The 24,797-nt window shown below is 47.3% G+C and overlaps 1 protein-coding gene across 19 annotated transcripts in view; it reads left to right on the forward strand.

The window, feature by feature from the left end:
* RYR3 (ryanodine receptor 3) overlaps positions 1–24,797 on the forward strand; it is a 529,106-nt gene that overhangs the window by 330,665 nt on the left and 173,644 nt on the right. For 18 of the 19 annotated variants that reach the window (XR_006704802.1, XR_006704801.1, XM_045450137.1 and 15 more), the window contains exons 28-36: positions 2,719–2,927; positions 4,829–5,004; positions 6,353–6,389; positions 8,122–8,285; positions 11,570–11,735; positions 16,881–16,967; positions 17,296–17,522; positions 19,213–20,008; positions 22,347–22,547. Coding sequence is in view for 17 of the 19 variants with exons in the window: in XM_045450137.1 (XP_045306093.1) it covers positions 2,719–2,927; positions 4,829–5,004; positions 6,353–6,389; positions 8,122–8,285; positions 11,570–11,735; positions 16,881–16,967; positions 17,296–17,522; positions 19,213–20,008; positions 22,347–22,547 (2,063 nt within the window). In the remaining 2 variants the exon portion in view is untranslated. The remainder of the gene's footprint in view (positions 1–2,718; positions 2,928–4,828; positions 5,005–6,352; positions 6,390–8,121; positions 8,286–11,569; positions 11,736–16,880; positions 16,968–17,295; positions 17,523–19,212; positions 20,009–22,346; positions 22,548–24,797) is intronic. The other variant, XM_045450126.1, reaches the window with a different exon arrangement.

Here is a 24,797-nt window from a genome sequence, read left to right on the forward strand (position 1 = left end):
ACTGCTGTCACATCCATGACCACTGTGGCCATGCCTTCTCTCGTGCTCTGTTCAGCTGTCCCCTGTGTAGAGGGCTGTTGCCCTGGAGGGATGGGACTCTGCCCTGGGATATGGCTGCTATTTAAAGCTGGGGCACTCATCCCTTGGAACATTCCCCCCTTCTCTTGCGCACTGACTGGCAGCTGACCTATGAGTCAGAGTGTGTGGGATCTTGTCCCGTTTTGTCACTTGCCCTTCTCATGACCTTGGTCATGTCCATTAGCTCCTCAAGTCTTCAGTTCTGTCCTCAGTATAGTGCTTTCTGCTTTGCTGGTAGCTTAGGAATGGGGAGAAGCCCAAGCCCCACAGAAGAAAAGGCCTCATGCAAACATTACCTGTTTTCCTTCTGCACGTATCTCCCGTTGCCAGTGGGTCTGTGACTAGGAAGTTACTCCTGTGACTTGAGTTATTCCGAAGTACTCAGCCCTGCTTCTTCCCACTTAGGCTTGTGTGACTACTGCTCATATGTTCCACCACTCAAGTCAATAGAGAAGACAGGTTTTCTTGAGATGCCCTTTCTCTGCTTACCTCAGGGCTGTGCTGCTTCATGATCATGGCTCCAAGACCGCTATAGTGATGGTTTTCTGGGTTATGTTATCTGCTTTAGCAGAAACCAAAGTGCGGTCATGGGAGCAGCGGTGTTTTACAGCAGAACATTCACTGCTCTCTAGTCCAGTTTTGTCCTGTTTGTATACGCACCTTGGGATCAGGACAGTTTCCTTCCTTTACATCTTCTCATAGTGCAAACCAGAGCCCTCTCTCTCAGTGGGGACCCAAGAAATGTTGCTAATAAGCAATGCTCATTCCACACTGGAAGCAGATTTTCGAGGGTTCCTTAATTATAAACATCCCCGTCTGCAGAAAGGAGATGGTTTCTTGTCGCAAAAATGCCAGAAGCATAGAACCTGTTCTGGAGGTTGCATGAGTGGGTGCTTATCTGACCTGCCCATCTACCTTCCTAGGGGCCAGGCCACTGGTGTATTTTCAGTCCTCCGTGTGTTGGAGCAGAGGCTCTCTGTATAAACATCACCCTTATTCTGCTAGCATTGTGTTAAAGCTCTTTTATTTGAAATGATATTAAATGGTATCAAATAGTGTCCTAAATGAGTTCGTAGTTTCTTAGCTTGTGCAGGATTCACTTTTCACATATGTGGCTCGTCTACATAGACACTTTGTGACTTAGGTAATGATACATAAGCATGGACTCTAGGAGTGAATTTTGTCCTTGATGTCTATGGACAAAACCTCTTATTGTGGAATGTGAATTCTCCCAAAGTTGGCCTTTAAATTTCCCCTGAAATAAACACTCCTGTCTTAGGAGTGACATCAGTTTTCTTTGTGGGGGCTCCAGTCCCTGTGTTAGCCACCGGCCTCAGAGCCCTTCCTCCCTTGCCGAGTGCTCTAGGGATAATTAGTGCTTTCCCAGCCCTGCTGATTTGTTGGTCCACAATTATGATTTATAAATAGCCCACAAACAAGAACAGCAAACAGTTTGAACCTCTGCTTTGGAATATTCTGCATGGCAGTTTTTTAACATGATGGGATGCAGGAGTGAGCTTGGAAAGAGACCGTAGCCATAGGAGGGGAGGAAGGAACTTCCCATGGCTCCTGCTGGAAGTGTCACCTCCTGCTCGGGTGGGGGCCACAACAGCAGGCTGGGGGTATGGCAGTTTGTAAATAGTATTTTGTAAACCAACAAAGTCCTTGTTAGCATGTAAAACTTCTCAGACTCAAAACGGGAAGAACTGTTAACTCCTCATTTCACTGGAAGGCACTGAGACGTTAGGCTATTTGCACCAAGTCCTTTAAAAAAAATTTTTTTTTAATGTTTTTATTTTTCTGAGAGAAAGAGAGAGACAGCATATGAGCAGGGAGGGGCAGAGAGAGAGGGAGACACAGCATCTGAAGCAGGCTCCAGGCTCTGAGCAGAGCCCAATGCAGGGCTCGAACCCATGAACTGCGAGCTTATGACCTGAGCCCAAGTCGGACGCTCGACCAACAGAGCCACCCAGGCACCCCTGGGTACTAAGTCCTTCTTGAGGCTTCTCGTGTTGTTTCGTTTGGGGCAGTGTTTAAAATTTCCCATGGCCTAATCTCACTTTTAACTAAAACATAGGTAACGAATTTTATCCTCTTACTGGTTTTACTTTTCCAGCTGATATTTATTAACACCTTTAGAATAATCTAGGCCGGGGCGGCTGTGTGGCTCAGTCGGTTAAGCGGCCGACTTCAGCTCAGGTCATGATTTCGTGGTCTGTGGGTTCCAGCCCTGTGTCTGGCTCTTTGCTAGAAGCTCAGAGCCTGGAGCCTGCTTCCAATTCTGTTTCCCTCTCTTTCTGCCCCTCCCCTGCTTGCTCTCTGACTCTGTCTCTCTTTCTGTCAAATAATAAATATTTAAAAAAAGTTTAAAAAAAAAGAATAATTTAGGCTGAATGATGGTTCCCCCCACCCAAATAATTTTGAACCAAATTCAGGTATCTTCCCCATACACCAGGAGCAGCCACAGACTCCGTGTGACCTCCTGTTGTTGGCGTCTGTGTGCCAGGAAGAAAGACCAAGGATGGTGTCCCTTGCTTCCTACTGGGACTCAGAGCTGTTGAAGAAGCCAGGGTCTGACTCCCTCACAGCTCCCGGGCTGGTCCCGTGGGCTGAAGCAGACTCTCCCCCACCATTCTGCAGGCTTTGTGCCCATCTGCTCTCTGGGACTGTCTCAGATCGGCCGCATGAATCTTGGGATGGATGCCAGTACCTTCAAGTTTTATACCATGTGCGGCCTCCAAGAGGGCTTTGAGCCTTTTGCTGTCAACATGAACCGAGACGTGGCGATGTGGTTCAGCAAGCGCCTCCCGACATTTGTCAACGTGCCAAAGGATCATCCGCACATAGAGGTAATGTTACACATTGTGGCTGGCCCCGGCAGGGCAGGTGGGCCAAGGCCCTAAGCTCCTGCTAATGCTTGTGTCAACAGGCAGCTGCTTACCTAAGTCCATGCCCTGGCGGCCTCCCAGCCACCTCCTCGGCTGGCGCTCGGGGCTGTAATCATGGCCACCTTCACCGGGGCAGCTCAGTGGCACCTTACAAATGGCACCCACCTCGCACATCCATCCTTGCAGATCAGTCCCCAAGCCTTTGGGCTACTGTGTATCCCCCAGATGTTCCTGCATTCCTGTGGCAATACCCATACAGTATCCAAAGACCTTAATTGTTGTTTTCCTGGGAGCATTTGTTACTGATACTCGAGATGATATGTCCTAGACAGAATTCTTGCTCCTAATGTAATGTCTTTTAGACCCGGATAGTTTCTGCAGAACTGCTTCCAGCATTTCAGACCGACACGTAGTAGTTGATTACGATGCCCCCATCTTGTAGGAGGGAGTAGGGAAGAGCCAGAGATTGTAAGGAGCCTGATGAAGGTGCTGCTTGAACATCTACGTGGCTCCATTTGCCTGTGCCCACAGTGGTTTTTTCATGGGGGGTGAGGAGATGGGTGAGGGGGCTGATGCAAAGTCAGATAGATCAGCTCCATTGAGGCAAGATGCAGTGGCTTGCTTCCACCTGGAGGTAAGTTCTCCTACCTGACCTTCCAATGCAAACCCAACAGGCACCAACACTTAGTCCTCTACTTGTCCCCATAGTCTTAAATAGCAGAGACTTTGATTTCTCTGATTCTTATCTGATGATCAGCACCTTAGAAAGCTGGCTCATAAACTTTCGGAACTAATGAACCTGTTTGACAAACGGATGGAGTCTAGAGACCCTATTAGAACCATCTACAAACCACACGAAAATATGTAAGCACACTCACCCCAGGATAGGAACTATTCTCTAGAATGCTTAGACCATAAGAAAAATATTATTATTATTATTATTATTATTATTATTATTGTTGTTATTTTTATTATTTCTTAGTTTATTTCCTCTGCACCCTCCCCTATCACACATTTTAAAAAACCCAGTTTTGATCATTCCTCCTCCAACCCCACCCCTTGAGATGCTGTGCCCCAGCGCTGGGAATTTCCCCAGTATTTTTTTTATTATTATTGTCACTTAAAAAAATGTTTTTAACATTTATTTATTTTTGAGAGACAGAGCATGAACAGGGAAAGAGCAGAGGGAGAGGGAGACACAGAATCTGAAGCAGGCTCCAGGCTCCAAGCTGTCAGCACAGAGCCCGACGTGGGGCTCAAACTCAGAAATTGCAAGATCATGACCTACGCTGAAGTCAGACGCTTAACCGACTCAGCCATCCAGGCACCCTGGGAATTTCCCCAGTATTTACAGGCACTTCAACCCTTAGGCTGTGATTGGGGCAGGGCTGAGAAATGCACAGGGTGGGAGACAACCCCTCCAAGGAAGCTGTGATGTGTGTTGTCAAGCTTTGGGCTTTCTGCTTTTTCCTTAAATAGCCACTTGCCCACTGACAAAGGAAATCTTTGGAAGTATCTTCTTCTTGAGCTACTTACCCCTGACCTGAAAGGTCATCCCCAGCAGATGCCATGCTGCATCATTCAGATACCACCACCTCTGTTATACCTGTTCGCCACCCTTGATCTTGCAGAAAACCCAATGAGCGTGTTTTTAAATCTTTAATTTCTCTAGCCAGAGGCAGATCTGTTATTTTGTATGGAGCAGGATCGGAGGAACAGTGAGAATAAGGTTTGGTTATCACTGGTGACAACTTTTATAGTTCACAGAAAGCCATGACATATGAAATATCAATGAAGGAAGGAGGGACAAGGTCAAGGTCAGGCCATCAGGTGTGTCAGGTAAGGACCCATGGTGTTTCCAGGTTGTGAGGATAGATGGCACTATGGACAGCCCTCCATGCCTCAAGGTGACCCACAAGACATTCGGCACACAGAATAGCAATGCCAACATGATCTACCTACGCCTGAGCATGCCCGTCGAATGCCACTCCTCCTTCAGCCACAGCCCCTGCTTGGACAGTGACGCATTCCAGAAAAGGTGAGGGCGAGGCCTCCCACTCTCAGAGGTGCTCATCGTGTGTGCTGTAAAGTTGGCTTTCCATTTTTCTGTTTCTTCTCTTTCTTTTTTTTTTTTTAATGTTTATTTTTGAAGGAGACAGAGACAGGGCATGAACAGGGGAGGGGCAGAGAGAGAGGGAGACACAGAATCCAAAGCAGGCTCCAGGCTCTGAGCTGTCAGCACAGAGCCCTATACGGGACTCAAACTCACGAACCATGAGATCACGACCTGAGCCAAAATTGGGTACTTAACCGACTGAGCCACCCAGGCACCCTCTTTTTTTTTAATGTTTACTTATTTATTTTTGTGAGAGAGTGAGAGAGGAGGGGCAGGAGAGAGAGCAAAGAGAGAGGGAGAGAGAATTCCAAGCAGGCTCCATGGTCAGTGTGGAGCCCAATGTGAGGCTCGATCTCACAGCCATGGAATCATAACCTGAGCTGAAATCAAGAGTTGGCCACTTAACCAGCTGAGCCTTCAGGTGTCCCCCATCTCACCCGGGTACAACTGGAACTCGTGGGTAGGGTTCTCTCCACTTTCAGTTAGGTAAAGTCACAAGAATGTGTGTGTACACACGTGTGTATACATATGCATGTGTGTGTTTGTGCAGTGCATAATTAGAGAACCAGTCAAGCTAAACAGGGTCACATCTAGGGGAAAAGTTTGCACTCTTGCTGAGCCCTCTGGGTCCTTAGCCTCCTTGCAGCCTACAAATCCTATGTTTTTGGAATAGAAGGTGCATAAGAGGGTGCAATTGTTGCCTTTGTGAAATTAAAAGCTTCTCAAGGCAAATACTACCATCTTTGTATAACTGTGGCCAGTGTCCATCCCAGCAGCTATGTGATTTAGGAGTACTAAGACTTCTTCCCTCCTGATAAGGAATATATATGTTCCTTGCTGTACTTCTTTCCTTTAATGTCTGTTTCTAATCATTGATGTATGTCTGCCTGTCTAGAGCTGTCTTGTCTGGGTTGCCTCTAGGGTTTCAGTATCTACCCAGCTTTAAACAAGTACAGCTGCTTGAAAGAACAGGACAAGGTATTGAGAGGTATCCCTGCCTATGTTATTTCAGTCTCTTCAACCGCTCCCTAGCTCTCACTTACCATCTGGGCTGAGAGACAAGAGTAACAAGTCACAGTCCTGGCTTGTGGTAGCAGATTACAAATGCACAAGTCCCAAGACCAGTTGGGATCACTCGTGTATAGAAAATAGTTTTCTAACTTTGCCTTCATCATTAAAGGTAGATTAATTGCCTGTCCGAATTGTGGAATTCTCTGTACAGCGGAATAACTAAAACATGGATTGTCTCCTCCCCCTGTCCCCACCCCAGGAAACAGATGCAAGAAATACTCTCTCATACAACAACAGTAAGTAAATGTGCTCAATTATGGTTTTCATGATTCGATTCTTTGTTGTGCCTGGGAATATGCCCCTTACAGCAAAGATCTGTCTAGAGATCCTCCTTAATTGCCAATTACTGTGCCTTTTAATATCCATCTTGATGCTTCCAGAACACAACTCCAACATTTCTCAAATGGGGAAAAGAAAGACAGTTGTTTAGTACAAAGGAGAAGCTCCACCTGGAGCTCTAATTGGGCATCATGGTATACTTGTGCCCAGTTGCCACCAGGGACCAGTACTGCCTTTCTGATTGAAATGAATATGATGGGGGGGGGGGGGCTCCTTAATTTAATCCTCTTGTTTGCTCTTGTGTGTAAACTTCTGTGAATCAACTCTCCCATGTCTCTGAGCAGTGCCAGCAATAATGTTGAAAGCAATCAAGTGAGAAGTATGAGCAGGGAATGGTCCAGATGATGGAAACTGATGTTGGTCTCTTTTCTATATAGCTAGACAGTAGTCAGAAAGCAACACTTGCTAATTTCTTTCTTTCTCTCATCCTTCTTTAGCACCTGACAAAAAATGTTTCTTTGCAAGAAATGCATGTCACCTCTTCTAAAAAATTTTTTTAATGTTTGTTTCTTTTGGGGGGAGAGAGAGACAGAATGTGAGTGGGGGAGAGGCAGAGAGAGGGAGACACAGAACGTGAAGCAGGCTCCAAGCTCGGAGCTGTCAGCACAGATCCCAACATGGGGCTCAAACTCAAACTGTGAGATCATGACCTGAGCCAAAGTTGGATGCTTAGCCGACTAAGCCACCCAGGCACCCCCATGGCATCCCTTCTATAAACTTATCCTGCAACCACAAGCTTGTAGGTTAACTATCATCAGGAAGTCACAGGAAGTGCAGGGTACTACGCTGTGTCCATTGAATCACCTTCCCGCTTAATTCCCACGGCATCCCCACAAGAGGGACCATATTATGCACTCTGAAACACATAGAGGACAAATGGCTTGCCCAAGGCACACAGTTAATAGCTGCTGGCGGTGAGATTCAAGCCCCCATTTGACCGGCTGACCCTTTTGTCTCCTAATCAAAAAAAAAAAAAATACAACAGGCTCCAAATAAAAGTAACTTCATTAAGAATAAATGTGCTCAATTTCACAAGGCACGTGATGAAGCAGTCACTTACCTCGTGGTTTAGCTAGTGTCATAGCGTAGTGTTACAGATAGCGATGCCAGCCAGTAACTGCTGTAATTCTCATTACTGCCTGTCATTGAGCCTGATGGCCACACAGGGCGCCTTGGGCCACCATGTGAGCTGCTGCTTTTACAGCATCTTTTTTAAGACGTTCAAAACAACCACAAAAAATACTTTGGACGTCCCTGTGGAAGTGGAAAGGGTAGCAGAAGTTGTCAACTATTCTCTCCTGAGGGCAAGGGCAGTGCCCAGAAGAGGGTGAGGGTTCTGTGCTGGCCATTCTGAACGGCTGCCCCTGATTTCAGCAGCAGCAGCTTCTGGGCAGAAAGTGGTAGGTTAAATGCTCGCTTGTCTCCATGCTAAAGCACACACAAAAGGGAAAAATAGGGAAGGCAGATTCTCCAGTCAGCCTGTCCTAAGTCTGGAGTGTAGGGCAGTCCAGCTCTAGAGCGGTGTGTGCCTTTTAAGGAAAGAGGGCCACGTGGGCTCCTGCATTTGTTCAATCATGTCTGGCCCCCCCCACCAGGGGCCACTCACTCCCCTCTGTGGTCTCTCCCCAGCAGTGCTACTATGCAATCCGCATCTTCGCTGGACAGGACCCCTCCTGCGTCTGGGTCGGATGGGTGACTCCGGACTATCACTTGTACAGCGAGAAGTTTGACCTGAGTAAAAACTGCACGGTGACTGTTACTCTAGGGGATGAAAGAGGCCGGGTCCACGAAAGGTAAGGGGGCTCCCAAGCGGGCAGGGTCAGCCACCAGGCTCCTCACTCTCTCCCTGCAGCTGTCTTCTTTTCCCTTCCACCCAACACCCCAAAAGAAAGAAACATCCCAGTATCTATGAAAAAGGAAAAGTGAAGCACAGGCTTAAAATCCTTCACTAAATAGGCAGTACTGTGGCAGAAGTGTATTAGTGAAAATGGAGGATAATTCCATCATGGTATCAAACGTGACCCATGGAGGCACCTGCATGGCTCAGTCGGTTAAGCGTCCGACTCTTGATTCTGGCTTGGGTCACGATTTCATAGTTGGTGAGTTCAAGCCCCGTGTTGGGATCTGCACTGGCAGTGCAAAACCTGCATGGGATTCTCTCCCTCCCCTCTCTCTTCTCTCTCTCTCTGCCCTTCCCTCACTCGCACATGCTCGCCTGCTTGCTTTCTCTCATTCCCTCAAAATAAATGAATAAACTTAAAAAAAAAAAAATGACCCAGGGGTAGGAGATACAAATGGACAGCTGGGAGTCTGTGCCCCCTCTCAAACACTTCTCTTCTGTGCGTTCTGGGCAAGCCCCAATTTCGGCAACATCAGAACAAGACAGAGAAAACCCCCTGGGTCGCTTGAAAGAAGTCAATTCAGAAGAAATACAAAGATGCACCATGTCACATAGCAACTGATAGACTCAGAACTCCTCATCCTAAGAATGTGAAGTGTCTGAAAGCATAAAGAACATAAAAGAGATACAGCAAGTTCACGAACAATTACGTAGAGATCTTTTGGGAAAGCAGGTTTTAGGTACACTCAGGCCTTCCCCCTGGTCCATTGAGGGGGGAGAGGAGGGTTGAGGGTTGATTGCCACCAGAGAAAGAATCTCCAGCCAGCAGTGCCCCAGAGGTGACCCAGGAGACCATGCCTTACGTCCACCCAAGTGAGACTTAATAGAGTCTTTGCCAAACAGACATGTTTAGAGATATAATAGGTTGTTTTGCAAGCTGACCTTTATCCTTACCAAGTCAGGAACATTTTGCAGGCAGTGTTCTTTAGATGCTACCGGGTCATCAAACACTGGTGACCAAAAAGGTCACTTATAATCACTGTATCATGCAGGACCATTGTGGGTAGGTGGTTAAGAGCACAGACTCTGGAAGCAAACTGCCTGGGTTTTAAACGGAGTTCCAGGATGTCCTGGACCATTTAGCCTTCCAGGGCCTCAACTTCCTCACCTATAAAATGAGGATAATAGTTTCAGTCTCATGGAGTGATAGGAGGATTAAATGAGGAAATACCTGGAAAAATGCCTAAAACAATGTCTTGACCCAGGGACTGAATAAACACATTACATTACTACTATTACCAAATGTCTTTTATACATTACAAGACCCAGAATAGACGCTACAAACAGCATCCAACATCTTGTTGGGTTGGTAAGGAAAGCATTTGAAAGCAGTTGACTGAAGTCAGAAGACTTTGCTCTTGAGCCAGAAGAACAAAAAGCTGACGTGTCCATCCCAACTGGGTTTATTACTCGAGTTTGCTGATGATGCCACACCAGACAGATGACTTCACTTATCTGAGCCTCAGTGACAACATTTATTTTGAAAAGTGACTCGTTAGCATCTGGAACAAGACCCAGTAGATAGTTGGTGCTCAGTAATTCTTACTTTTTTGTCTTGCACAATAAGAAGTAAATACAGGAACAATGTCCGATGTTTTGAGGAATTGCAAATTTGGCCCCTTTAAAATATGACCGAAGCATGTCACTTCACGTTCCCACCACTTCAGTACATTAGCAATGGACTTCTGCAGTAGGCATCAATGTACTTGGGACTCTAATCACTGAACGGCAGTAATAGCATGGCTGAAGTTTAACCTGTATGGAAATCTCGCCATGGCTGTCACTCGTTGGAAGGGGCAGTTTGTACTGGCTCTGCCTGAGGGGCATTCACACTGAGAAACTGGCCCCACTGGTCCCCCAAAGGAGAGGGAGTAGGAGAGGAGGTGAGCGTATGTTGACAAAGGGGATTTCTGGTCTCAGGGGAGGAAATTAAATACTTCTAGAGCTGGAAAGAACCTTGGAGAATTCTAATCAAAGCTTTAACTTTCCGGGGCGCCTGGGTGGCGCAGTCGGTTGAGTGTCCGACTTCAGCCAGGTCACGATCTCGCAGTCCGTGAGTTCGAGCCCCGCGTCGGGCTCTGGGTTGATGGCTCAGAGCCTGGAGCCTGTTTCCGATTCTGTGTCTCCCTCTCTCTCTGCCCCTCCCCCGTTCATGCTCTGTCTCTCTCTGTCCCAAAAATAAATAAACGTTGAAAAAAAAAAAAGCTTTAACTTTCCAGGGTCAAATCAGGTTGACCTTAGGTGTTTAAAGGGACTGCATTAAAGCAATAGGTAGAGAGTCATGCTCTGGTTTAGCCTGAGAAAAAGCACTTTATGGTACTTCAAACAACTGATTCCTCAGGCAGTGTACATCAGGGCTGGGCTTAGTAGAAGGAGACCAAATCATCTGTCTCTTGCCCACAGCCACGTTGACGGGCTCTGAGAATCACCTCTGCCACTAATTTCTCCAAAGCCTACCCAGGATTTGAAATCTCTTAATTAAGGAATCAGGCTTTGGAGCCTTAGTGCCTTTCTTTGGTTATTACTATTGGCTTTTGAATATAAATACCTATTATGGAGTCTACACTGTGGGGGTAGGTAGACAGCCAGCTAAGAAAGGCACCCAAGCTGGTAGTTGGTGAAGAGTTCAGGGAGCAGAACTCCAGGGTAGGGCCAGGTTGTGTAGGTCAAGGACGTAGTTGAGCATCAGACCACTTGTGACCTAGTTTGCAAGCAAGCCTGGGTCTGCCATCCTAAGGAATGCGCGCCAGTGTGTTACAGCCTTTTTCACTGACACTGCAGAGTTTTGTTTGTGCCTCTTATACCAAATCCCTGTATAAATCTTTCCGTGGTGGTCACCTTCCCTGTGCCCCCATCTCCCATCTCTGAGTTGGGAATACTACCATCCCCATGATCCATTTCAGAAAGGTGAATTGACGTTGAGCTGGGAGACAGTTACCAAAACACCGTGCTCTCTGGACCAAAGTATTCTGATAGATTGCCACATCCTTAAATGGAGTAGTCATGTCTGAGAAAATTAGGATGAAGCTGGATGAATGTGTTTAAGAAAAAAAAAAATTGCTGGGTGCTGACTGGAAAGCTTCTTTGGAAGGTTTCTGGGGCATTTCGTTCCTGAGCCTTGATTGCACACTGCCCCAGTCCAGGTTCTGTGCTTTTTCCTCTCTCTCTGGTTTCCAGCGTGAAACGCAGCAACTGCTACATGGTCTGGGGCGGGGATATTGTGGCCACTTCGCAAAGATCAAGCCGGAGCAATGTGGACCTGGAGATCGGCTGCCTCGTGGATCTGGCGATGGGCATGTTGTCTTTCTCAGCCAATGGGAGAGAGCTCGGTACCTGCTATCAGGTAAGGGTGGCTCTGTGGCCAAGACAGCAGCATCCCCAGCCTGCATGCTTGTGGCTCTGCTCCTTGTTCTTCTCCATCAGCATCCCCACCACGGCAGATGGGGTTGAGGAGCCCACGTGGTTCACAAGGCATCGAGGGAAAGAAACAAGAACAAAATGGCTTGGTTTTCTACAGAGGGGAAAATAGGGGAAAGTATTGTTCTTTATTGGTTGATCAGATATCCTGGTCATCCTTCTAGAAGCTAAGAAGGATTTTCTTTGGTGATGGTCTCTAAAAGGGTATTCATCTATTCCATGAACATTTCTTGTGCAACTTTTATGTTACCTGTGCTCTGTAAGATGCAAAATCTGAAAGGGGAGCAGAGATACTCCTTGCTTTAGGAAACTTCTGTGCTTAAAATACAGACTCCTAAAAACAGACTCGTTTGCCAAGGTGTATTCCTTTTGCAAAAAGGCTATTCTCATTCCTTATGAATTCCTTACAGGATCTTTTAAAACTGCATTTATATGAGTAATGTGTTTCTCTGCTTCATTGACTATAAGCTCTGATAGAACTATGGGGAAAACCCTCAGTTACACACAAGTAGATTTACCTGTCATTAACAAGAAGCCCTATCTCTCTCAAGCAGGATCTTCATCCTTGATGGCCAGGTAAGCTTGGGAAATGCCACATATCATATCCTGCTTCTGACATTGGCAATGAACATTTGTTCAGGACAACTTGAAAAAATACTTCAGAAAGAAACCTGTCTAACCAGGCATTTCTCATATTACGTGACCAAAAACATTTTTGGCTTGTTTTGTTTTGTTTTACTTTAACATATATAGTAGTTTTCTAGAAGTCTGGAGTTCTACAAAGCGTATCTGGAAAAGGCTAACTTCAGGCGTTAAATTTCTCTGTTAAAACTATTTGATACTCCAAGGTAGAATAGAGACGTGTGGACAGAGAGTGTCCTCTGAGTTCAGAGAAGAGCTTCCCTCCATTGAGAGTGGTCAGAGAAATATTCGTTTCAGAGAAACCTTGATTTAAAGAATGGCACAGGAGATATCCTTATGGAGATAGGGAAGCATAAGGTATGCTTGAGGAACAATGGCCACCATAGTATGGGCCTCTGTGGTTATTGATGAGAAATTCATTTGGAAAAACCAGGAGGTATTGATAGGAATTGAGGAGCTTTTGAAGGTTTCTGACCAGAACAGTGACATGCACAGTGTTTAAGGACCCTTAGCTAACTACAGCAGATGAAAAGCATCCCACTACTGTGTAAATGGATAAAACCCCAGATTCCACAGTCAGCCCCATGTTATAGCCTCCAGGCTGGAAAGCCTCTTGGCAGCCATTTGTCTGCCTTGTGCTTGAAGAGATGGCATCTGGCGGGGAGAGACAGAGTAGCCCCAAGTCTGAATTGTTTGGTGACCAAGAACGGATGGACCAAACCCTTTCTGGGTTTGGTGGGATCAGCCACCTCCCCTTCTGCATCTCCTGCAATGCATGCCAGTCTGTGTGCCTCCCTGTCCTCCTGGGAAAAAGTAAGAACATCACTCGACAGCCTGGCTGGGCAGCCAGAGGGACCTGTCTTTCCAGCAAGAGGCCTTTGCAAAACCAGGCTTTGAGGCAGAAAGTAACGTATTATTCTTCCAGTACTTTCTCATGATTCCACTCCCCACCCCCCAGCCCCCTGAGAAAATGCTTATATACATTACTGCCATCCTTCAGAATCCATTAGCTTTTTCCCATTAACTTTTGAAATGAGTTTGACTGAAGGGTCCTCCCTGAGCTGCAGAGAGCTCTAAAGCATCTAATAACTCTGAAGGCTAGGCGGGCTTCGGCGGTCCCTAAATAAATAAATAAACAGCCCATGGCCTTCGCAGCAGCAGTGACTTGCCTGCCTCTGGGAAGAGCCCATAATGCAGGAGGAAATGTCACAACAGACAACGGGACGCCATGGCTGTTGGTATCCTGACTTGCCCAGTAGTTCGTGGGTCACATTGGGCTGGTCCGTTGTCTTCTCCCACCTGCGTGCTGGCACCGACCCACCTCCTGAGATGCCTTCCTCCACTCCGTGCGTACGAATCCTGATTTCCCTGCTCAGTGGCCCCAGTCCTGCGTCCCGCCCAGAGGCATGTTGTCGTGAATGGGATGGTGCCAGGGCTCAGCACAGGAGCCCTCAGGTGTCTCACACCCGGCCAACCCCTTTTTCATTCCAGGCGAGACACCAACGTGTCCAGCCATGCATCTGGTCTCCCGGCAGTGGGATGATTATTATTCTGCAGCCATAGCCATTTTCATTTTTCAATTATCTCAAGAGGAACAGGGCAGCAATATTTATATACTGGCTTTCTATTCAGAAAGGACCAGTGACCAAAATAATGAGAGGAGGATTCTCTCAGACCATGTTTCTAGACCTTCCCGTTAAATACTGCTGTGCAGTTTGAAAATCTCTTTCTGCCGCACTTAATTTACGTAATCATGGGAGAAATGAGAAATAAAATGTATGTTCAAGAGATACTCGGTTATTGCCACCCCAGCCACACTGCTCTGAGAACAGAGTCAGCTACAAGACTCAGAATTACAAGAGGGGTTAGCTTTCAATGCAGGCCAGTTCCTATGCCCTGACCTTCACACGTGATCAGAAATAAAACGTCTATTGCAAGGATAAAAGAGATCAGCCAGAGATAAAAGGTACCTTAAATAGAAAAAAGGTCCATGGCACTCCACGGCAGCCTCAAATCTGGGCTCGCTGCTCCTAACATTAGAATGGAAGCTCCCCTTGGGGCACCTGGGTGGCTCAGTCGGTTAAGCGTCCGACTTCGGCTCAGGTCATGATCTCACGGTCTGTGGGTTCGAGCCCCAAGTCGGGCTCTGTGCTGACAGCTCAGAGCCTGGAGCCCGCTTCGGATTCTGTGTCTCCTCTCTCTCTGCCCCTCCCCTGCTCATGCTCTGTCTCTCTCTCTGTCTCAAAAATAAATTAAAAAAAAAAAAAAAAATGGAAGCTCCCCATCCAGAATGTCACCTCCTAGAGGACAGAGGCCATCTGTCATGCCTGTTGCTGTCCCCGTGCTTGACATAGGACCTGGCACCTAGTAAGTGCTTGCTAAGTATTTGTTATCAAAGTGACCAACTTGGCTGCGAAGCCACTGTTTCAGTTTTTTAATTGCTTCTTAACAAGTGACCACAGAATTAATAGCTTAAAACCACATACATTTATTATTTCCCAGTTCTGTAAGTTTGGGTTCTCTTCTCAGGTTCTCACAAGGCCAAAGTCAAGGCATGAGCTGGGCTGAGCTGCCTCTGTCTGGAGGCTGTGGGAGGAATCCACTCTAAGCTCATTCAGGTTGTCATCAGGATCCATTGTGGTTATAGGCCAAGGTTCTGAGGTCCGTTCTTCTTTGCTTTCTTTTCTCCTTCCCTCCCCTTCCTTCCCAGAGGTGTCCATATTCCTTCTCATGTGGCCTCTTCCATCTTCAATGCCGACAAGGCACGTCCTATCCTTGTTGGCAGAATTTAGGTGCTTGTGTTTGTAGGTTTCAGGGTCCCTTTCTTGATGGCTGCATCCAGGGGCACTCCCAGTCCCATGAACCCCCCTGAAATCTCCTGTCATGTAGCCTTTCACAGGTTCTGTTACACCATGGTAGCTTCTTTCTCCAACGCCAGGTAGAGAACCTTCTCTCCAGTCTACCGAAACCAAATCAAAGGAGTAGCAATCTCTACACCCTTTTGCTATATTCTATTTGTTAGAAACAAGATATAGGTTCTGGGGAGGGGATTGTAGGAGAGAGTGGCTCCCTGGGGGCCACCTTAGAGTGTGTCCAGGATACTCAACATTCCCTAACTGCAAGAGAGTTGCAAGAATTTCCTAATGTCTGAATTTACTTAAAGGCAAAGGACTTTAGTTGATAGAATTAAAGTCACCTTTCTGTTTCCATGGTCTCCAAGTCTCATCAATAGTCCTACATCAGGGGTGTCTGGGTGGCTCAGTCGGTTGACCATCCTACTCTTGATTTCTACTCAGGTCATGATCTCACAGTCGTGGGATTGATCCATGCTGAGAGTAGAGTCTGCTTGGGATTTTCTCTTTCTCCCTCTCTCTCTCTCTCTCTGTCTCTCAACAAATAAACATTTTTTAAAAAGCTCATCAACATGGGCAGATGATAAGTGGAGCCCCTACTGTCATAAATAAATTCACACACTTCATCCAAGTGGCAGCTGGAAGACAGTGAATCCTACACTATTTAAGGTGAGCTCTAGAGTCATAAAGAGTGAGAAGGGGGTTACAGAGAAGTCCAGAGGAACCAAGAAAAAGGAGAGGTTCTAAGAAAAGGAGATAGGTTCTGGAAGCAGCCTCTTTATGTTATCTCAGGGAAGCCCTTGCCTGTAAAACAGCAGTTCTCATCTGGGGGTGTTTTTCCCTCATGGGACATCTGGCAATCAACAGAGACTTTTTTAGTTGTCGTGACTGTGCTGGGGGTGGAGAGTAGTACTGACATCTTCTGGGTGGAGGCCAGGGTTGCTGCTATCTGTCCTACAACACACAGGACAGCCCTACAACAAAGAGTTACCCACCCAGCGGAAAGGGTCAGTAGTGCCAAGGTTGAAAAGCCCTGTCCTATGACGCCCTTTGGGCTTGCCTCCCCAAAGTCCTTTTTGCCTTCAGAAATAACACTGAAGTCCTTGCACCACCCTCAGTGATGACTTCCTGAGGGCAGGAGTGACAAATGATGGTGCCACCTGTATGCCAGGTGTCTCCCTGCTCTATCACGAGCCAGGAATCACATCGTTCTGTGAATAAAAGCAGGCATTACCCTTGGTGGTATGTTAATAGCTCCCCACGTGTGACTGTCCTGAGTACTGGAGGAAGATTTTGGCTACTGTTATCAGCGAGAGAAAATGAAAGACTGTGGGATTGTTCAGCCCCAAGTCGTGGGGGGGGAGGGGGCACGGGGGGCAGGAATAAGGTGGAGAGCAGTGAGACTGCACTCCCAGAAGCACCAGGTCTCAGAATTTCTGAGGAATAGAGAATGACCTGCCAGGGAGTTGTCCTGTTTCAGCTAGGGTTAGAATGAGGGTGTTGATGAATGCACCCAATGACTTAGCCATCTGTGATTTTATAATTCTGAGCAAACCTCCCTTTGTTTTGGTTTCCAGGTGGAGCCCAATACCAAAGTGTTTCCAGCAGTCTTCCTGCAGCCCACGAGCACTTCATTGTTTCAGTTTGAACTTGGGAAGCTGAAGGTATTGGTCAGCCTCCTCATCCAATGGCTATGATAAAAGAAGGCAGCATTGACCATTAGGGGAAAATTTTCTAAGCCTCAGAAAACAAGGGAATCCCTTCTCACCCAGGCCCTGTACTGGGTGCTGAAAGAGTTACTTAATGTTAATATAACCCATCATGCAAGGTTTTAATTAAGGCTGGCAAAGCCTTAAAGGTCTCCGGATTGATTTGTCTCTCTTTAGTTCATACCATATTGGTTATCGTGGGCCATGTTGCATTATCCAGCAACTGAGCATCTCTGTAGTGCACCTGTCTTTCCCTTTGAATGCCTTTTCTGCCTTGCCCCAGAATGCGATGCCCTTGTCGGCGACCATATTTAAGAGTGAAGAGAAGAACCCAGTTCCGCAGTGTCCACCTCGGCTGGACGTCCAAACCATCCAGCCCGTGCTCTGGAGCCGCATGCCCAGCAGCTTCCTGAAGGTGGAGACAGAGCGGGTGAGCGAGCGCCATGGCTGGGTGGTGCAGTGCCTGGAGCCCCTGCAGATGATGGCACTCCACATCCCTGAGGAGAACAGGTAGTGGAGGGACCCACAGAGGAGGGGGCAGGCCTGGGAGGCAGGCAGGAGAAGGGGAGGAGCAGCATCCCCCTTGGCCAGGGGCCCTGCTCTCTTCCCAAAAACCTCAGTGTCTCTTTTCCTTCCTCACTTACATTATTCACTTAGAAACAGCAGAATATCCACTACGATATGCCTGCCACGGGGCCTTCTCTCTGAGTGTCCGAAGTCAGGAGTGTTTCCATCCCTTTAATTAAAAAGCTGTAACGTGACCCTGAAATATATGTCATTAATGACAAGAAGGGAGAAAATGAGGCATGCCTAGTTTGCCTAGAGAACAAGAATGGGCTCCTGGGCTCCTCTTGGTAAGAAGTACTCCTGGATTATGGCCTGGGTTTAATCCCAGCACTATCACTTTCTGGCCTTGTGGCCTTGGGTAAATGACTCCTATAACTTACCTGTGTTTCCTCATGATACATAAAACACATGACCGCCCAGAGGACTGCAGGGAGAAATAAATGGAATTGTGTAGCTGAATCTACACTAGCATAGTTTCTATATGTAGAAAGAAAGAAATTTTATCGTTAGCCTATTATCACCCCTTGATCTGTTGGACTAAAAACATACAGTAATGGGGGAGCCGGTGGCAGGATTTGATAGCTGCACAGCTCCCATTTAGGTATTCTGCTGGGTCATGGACAGCGGCAAGACAGGCTGGTATAGGGAAGGAGCAGGAAACAAATAGGAATCCAGCCAAGTACGCCAGTTGCAAAGGATCCTCAGATCCGTGGTGAGGAGCAAGACAAAACAGAAAATCTAAGCAAGGATCAGAGGCTGTGCCCTGAGCCCCCCCAAAAATGAGGGAGCAAGACAGACTTGTAAATGGGCTTCTAAAGTCAGGAAGGAGAAAGTGAATTGATTATGCCAACTGAACTCAAATTGGAAAGTGTTTTCTCTCGGGACAAGAGTGCCGGTGTGTTTGTTTTCAGGGGAGGGAAGGCCCTGTGGATGACGGTAGATTTGGAGATTATACAGATGATGTGGGTGGTGGATTGACAGAGGGCTTCGGCTACATTTTTTTTTTCTGATTTTTTTTTTAATGTTTATTCATTCTTGAAAAACAGAGACAGAGCACAGGCGGGTGTGGGACAGAGAGAGAGGGAGACACAGAATCCAAACCAGGCTCCAGGCTCTGAACTGTCAGCACAGAGCCCAGCGAGGGGCTCAAACTTATGAACCGTGAGATCATGACCTGAGCCAAAGTCAGACGCTTAACGAACTGAGCCACCCAGGTGCCCCTTCAGCTATGCCTGAGGCTCTTGTATTGGGGAGCAGAGGATCCCCTTCTACCCACAAATAAGAGGACCAAGTCACCTCTGTCACACACCTGAATGTTTTTCAGTTTTCCATTTGGGAGGGTTTTCCTTAATAAGGAGCACTTTCATATTTGGGAATCCGTGTCTTGAAGTCTTTCGGACTTTTGAGACTCGTTGAGTTAGGGAGGATTATCAGGAACTGGGATGAGGACCAGAACTGAGAGAGGAATGATAACCTGTACGAGGGCAGGGGGCAGAGGCTCCTCCATCCTTCTATGCCCTCTGCCCTCATTGAGTTGGGTGCAATCCCTGGGGATTCAAAGAGAAGAACTCTGCTGAGCTCTGGCCTATTCTTTTCCAACCGTAGAGTGGTTGATGGCTTGTCCTATCCGCAGGTGTGTGGATGTCCTGGAGCTCTGTGAGCAGGAGGACCTGATGCAGTTCCATTACCACACACTGCGACTCTACAGTGCAGTGTGCGCCCTGGGAAACAGCCGCGTGGCCTACGCCCTATGCGGCCACGTGGATCTCTCCCAGCTGTTCTACGCCATTGACAACAAGTACCTCCCTGGCCTCCTTCGGTCTGGTTTCTATGACCTGCTCATCAGCATCCATCTGGCCAACGCTAAGGAGAGGAAGCTAATGATGAAGAATGAGTACATCATCCCCATCACCAGCACCACCAGAAAAATCCGCCTGTATCCAGATGAGTCCAAGAGACATGGGCTGCCTGGGGTGGGCCTGAGAACGTGCCTCAAGCCAGGGTTCAGGTTCTCCACCCCTTGCTTTGTCGTGACGAGTGAGGAGCACCAGAAGCAGAGCCCTGAGATCCCCTTGGAGATTCTCAAGACGAAGGCACTGAGCATGCTGACGGAGGCAGTGCAGCACAGCGGGGCTCACATCCGGGACCCTGTCGGTGGGTCTGTAGAGTTCCAGTTTGTGCCTGTGCTGAAACTCATCGGGACCCTGCTGGTCATGGGGGTGTTTGATGACGATGACGTCAGGCAGATCCTCCTCCTGATCGATCCCTCTGTGTTTGGGGAGCACAGTGGGGAGACGGAGAACAGAGCAGAGAAGGAGGAAGTGACCCAGGTGGAGGAGAAGGCAGTGGAGGCCGGAGAAAAGGCCGGCAAGGAGGCTCCAGTCAAAGGCTTGTTGCAGACCCGACTGCCAGAGTCCGTCAAGCTGCAGGTAACTCAGGGCAGCAAAGATCCTGCCTTTGCAAAGTGCGGGGGGAGGGTGACAGTGCAGCCTGGAGCTAAGGCTGGGACTGAGGGTGCTGGCCTAAACCTGGAGTGTAGTGGAAATACGGATAGAGAGCATTCACTGCTCATGATTTTCTCTGGCGTGAAATGTACTCCCGAAGTCAAGAGAAAAGTGCTAACCCTTATCAATAAGGCACGTGCCTTAGAATTGTTTTTACGGAACTAGTGATGGATTGGCCCTCATCTTACCTCTTACCCTTTGGGACTAAATGGCTGCTCTGTGAGCCCCTGTTGGGAAAGGAGGAGGAAGAGCCTTTGGCCGTGGAAAAGACCACACTGGTTCATACGGTGGCCATGCTCATCCCTTGGGCTCATTTGTTGCCATGTACTGATCACCAAGCCTGTGTAGACGTGCTGTCCTGGCATGCAAACAAACTGCCGTCTGAGCCGAGAAGAGGCATGCTCGCTTCGAGCTGCCCCCTTGGCATCACCTAGGAAGCCGCAACGTTTCCTAAGACATAGTCTTACCAGAGGGAAGCTGGCAGCAGCGATACGCTGAAGATGATAACTGTTGTCTTCTGGGCACTGAGAAAAGAGAAATGAAAGTGGACAGAGAAGTACAGTCTGTTCCACAAAGTCAGCCTGGCTCGGGCATCCCTGGACCACGTAGCAGCTCTACAGGCTTGCCAAGTCAGTAGCCTCCCAAAGCCTTGGCTTCACAATATGTAAAATGTGGATGATAATTGAATAAAACGTAATATTCACTTTTATCTTTAAAATACGGTATGAAATATATTTTGTCATAAACCGTGTTAGAATAATCTCCAAATGAAGCTCTCTTACCTAATGTGGTGGGAGTGGTAGGTGTCAGTTCATCAAAATGTTGTATGTAGAGGAGATACATAACAAATTTTACACAGATACCTTAAACATTTTTATTAAAACATAAATGTGCTTGGGGCGCCTGGGTGGCGCAGTCGGTTAAGCGTCCGACTTCAGCCAGGTCACGATCTCGCGGTCCGTGAGTTCGAGCCCCGCGTCGGGCTCTGGGCTGATGGCTCAGAGCCTGGAGCCTGTTTCTGATTCTGTGTCTCCCTCTCTCTCTGCCCCTCCCCCGTTCATGCTCTGTCTCTCTCTGTCCCCCAAAAAATAAATAAACGTTGAAAAAAAACACATAAATGTGCTCTTCGGATGTGGAGCTGAGACTTTTTCTTCCATGTGAGTCCCTGCCTGGCATGTAGAGTCCTTTCTTTTGCGTAAATGACACCTGTCACATACAGTGTGATGTGCCTGATGGCCAGTTTTGGGGCTATCTTGAAGATAGACTGTGGATTTAGAGGTAATTGGAAAGCAGCCTGAGTGCAGAACACTTATAGATTTTAATGATTTTCCCCCAATTTTTTGTAGTTGTCTAACTCACACCCAACTTTGAGTATTGTTTTTTTTAAAAAACAACTTGCCTTTTGCAGATGTTCCCTAGTCTTTGAAGTTAGTTTTCCTATTTCATTGGCACATACAGCTTCTAATCAGATGTGATAACTGTAATCACAAGTGTGACGGGCGTGTGCTCTGGGTGCTAGGTCACCTGCAGATATGCCAGAGACTAGCCTGCTAGGTAAGAGCACACCAGGGGCATTATTGTCTCTGCCCAGACGGACTGGAGAGTGTCTTTTAGTCATGCAAGGGGTTACATGGAGATGGGTTCATAGAACTTACGCCTGAATGAAAGTATCGGGAACACACCGAGGTTTGAAGGCGCAGGTCTGGCAAGTGCCTGACACAGAGTCGGGTGGTTAGAGCTCAATAAGTTCTGGCTGCTGTTTTTCTTATTAGTGAAAGTGCAAGTAGTGATAAGATCAGGACTAGTGACAGTCCGAAAGAACTGGTGGCAGACAAAGCAGTGCCAACAAACAAACAAGAAAGAGAGGGGAACAGAAGTCTCTGGTTCCCATCATCTGGAGCCAGAAGATGTCAGGAAGGAACCAGAGCTCTCCCGTGCAGTTGAGTGCTGGTTTCCATGGGGAGCTTAGAGCCAGGGAAGAATTCTCTTAGGAATGCCGTTCTCACTCTCCACGGGCAGGTTTATTCTGTCTTTGGTGAGCTCGTTTTCCTGTTGTTCTCCTGTCCTTAGGATAAAGGGCTGGTGGCTGGGTTCAAACTGACTTGGATCCAAGTAACGGCTCTGTGGTCACTGTGTGACATTGGGCAAGTCACTTAGAGCACCTAAGTCTTAGTGTTAGCCTCTGTAAAATGGGGATGCTAGCTGCTTCACCAATGTCTATGAAGTGTTGTTAAATGAGCATAAATATACGCTTCGGTTGCAGATGTGTGAGCTCCTCAGCTATCTCTGTGACTGTGAGCTGCAGCATCGAGTGGAGGCCATTGTGGCATTTGGCGACATTTATGTCTCTAAGCTCCAGGCAAATCAGAAGTTCCGCTACAACGAGCTCATGCAGGCCTTGAACATGTCTGCAGCCCTGACTGCCCGGAAAACCAGGGAGTTCCGCTCACCCCCCCAGGAGCAGGTGAGAAACTCTTCCTGAGCCTCCATGCCAGTGGGGTGAACTTGAACCTTACAGAGCAGGGTGTGTGAAACCTTTATGTGCCTGGGGCGCCCGTGAGAGATGTGGGCCAGTCAGTGACCCAGCACAGTGCCAGGAGACAGGCCTGGTGTGATGCTAATGGCAGTGAGGAGTATCTGCCAATCATCTTAGATGGGAAAATAACCCATCCAGAAGTGCCCACGGGGCGGGGCTTCCTCTCCTCCCTTGCTTGCTCCTACCGGTGCCCTGTCACTGAGTCAAAGACCAGATCCCTGTCACGACCCAGCTTCCACACCAGCAAGGATCCACCATTAGAAGAATGTCTGTCCAGTCCTTGCAGAAGTCACTCCTTTGTATTAGAGATCAAGAGACCATGGCCGACGTTTCCTGACTTACGAGAGCAGGTGCACAGGCTTCCTCGGCTAAGTGCCCGAAGCCCCTTACCCTGTGTCCAAGACCCTCACAAAGCCTCCCAGCCCCCAGAAGCGAGGAAAACAGGACTGGGCAAGTGAGGTCTCTTCTGTGAGGGATTGTCTTCATTTTTGTACAGTACCCCCACCTTGCAGTCAGCCTTGCCCGTATGGGAAGACTGCTTTGAAAAGACTCAAAATCCCGGTGAGTAACTGGCAGATAGGGGCGGGACACCTTGCAGAACATAGTTGGCATTTGTCCCCCTGTTCCCATGTACATCCTGCAGGCAGCTTGGCCACAGCTCCCTAAGTGTTCAAAACAGACCATCTTTCAGTGAAGAAATTTGCTTTCTGCCTCTGAAACCAGATCTTTGCATCTTCTCTATATTTAATAAGCAGTCTATCCATAAACTGTTGTCAGGTATAATTACCACCATTTGATATTAATGGTACAACTTGGTCCAATTACTTTCCTAACCTATTTGGTAGAACATAGATATTTATATTGACTTAAAAGTGAACCACATATCTTGGCTTTTAAAAGATTCACTTGAATGATGCTGGCCTTGTAAAGACTAGGCAAAGTTTATCATTGCTTTGCTGGAGGCAAACTGAGAAGGCCCTTTGAATTGATGGGAGGAGGTAATTCATACCGTACTGAGGGAAGCGCAGTGAGCCTGGATTACTCTTAAAGGCTTTCCAAATGTTGTCAGGCTGCTTTTGGACTGGCAACCTGTGCAAACATTTCCCAATTCATTGGGCAGATGCTGACTCCTATTTGTGAATAATGGGCAGGAAGAACAATGTGATGCATGGCTCCTTTTCTGGCTCCCCCTTCTCTCGCTGTGTGGCCTTAGGCAGTTGCCTTTCTGTGTCTCCCTTTCTTCAGCTGCAAAATGAGGATGTTTGTATGTCCCTCCCTCCCTTCTAGGGAGGACCCCGGGAGATAATTTTTTAGATTGCTTAGTGGGATACTGTCATATGGTAAACATTCTGTAAGTGGAATCATTAGTTTCAGTGTTGGAAGGTTCTTTTGCCTTCTGCCAGTGACCCAGTAAGTAGAGTTTATGTATGTTTTCTGAGACATCTGCTTAACCCAGCTAGACCTGCACTGTCTATCTAACACTGTCCTCATGGACACAGCTACTGATCCTATCCTGGCTCCTGGAAGGGCCATGCTGGCTCCCACCTCACCTCCTACCTCCTTACCTTCTCTTCTGCTATCCCCAGGGCCTGCTATCACTTCCTCCTTTAGCCTTCTCAGTACTCCTCCGGGCAATCATTTCAGACTGGTTTCAGATGGAACTTGAGAAATTCTTCCCTAATGTGTTAGACTAAATGATTCTTGAGCGGATATCAGAATCACCAGAAAGGCTTAATAAAACAGATTGGTGATCTGGGGCTTCTAATTCAGTAGCTCTAGTGTGAGGCCCAGTAATTTTTACTTTTAGCAAGTTTCCAGGTAATACTGATGATGTTGGTCTAGGAATGAAATGAAAGAAAAGACACTAATTCCTATCAAATTCAGCTGTCCCACCTACCACCCCTCACAGAATGTTCATTTCTAGAAGGAACCTACCAATAGAGCTCTCTAAATAATTCCAAATTGAGTATGGACAAAGGAGGATTCAGATCAATTTCAGGGGATAGCAATGCAGAATCACGTGGAAAATTGGATGTATAAGAATTAGATTTTCAAAACAATGATACGATTATCTCATCCTTCTGTAACCTTTGAGGAGAAAGTAAAGGTTTTCAGCCTTGTATCTATATAGGATCAGAGATATGAAAAAAACATATACTTGGGGGATGTAACCAAGTA

Source organism: Leopardus geoffroyi, chromosome B3, assembly GCF_018350155.1.
Source record: "Leopardus geoffroyi isolate Oge1 chromosome B3, O.geoffroyi_Oge1_pat1.0, whole genome shotgun sequence".
Taxonomy (NCBI): domain Eukaryota; kingdom Metazoa; phylum Chordata; class Mammalia; order Carnivora; family Felidae; genus Leopardus; species Leopardus geoffroyi.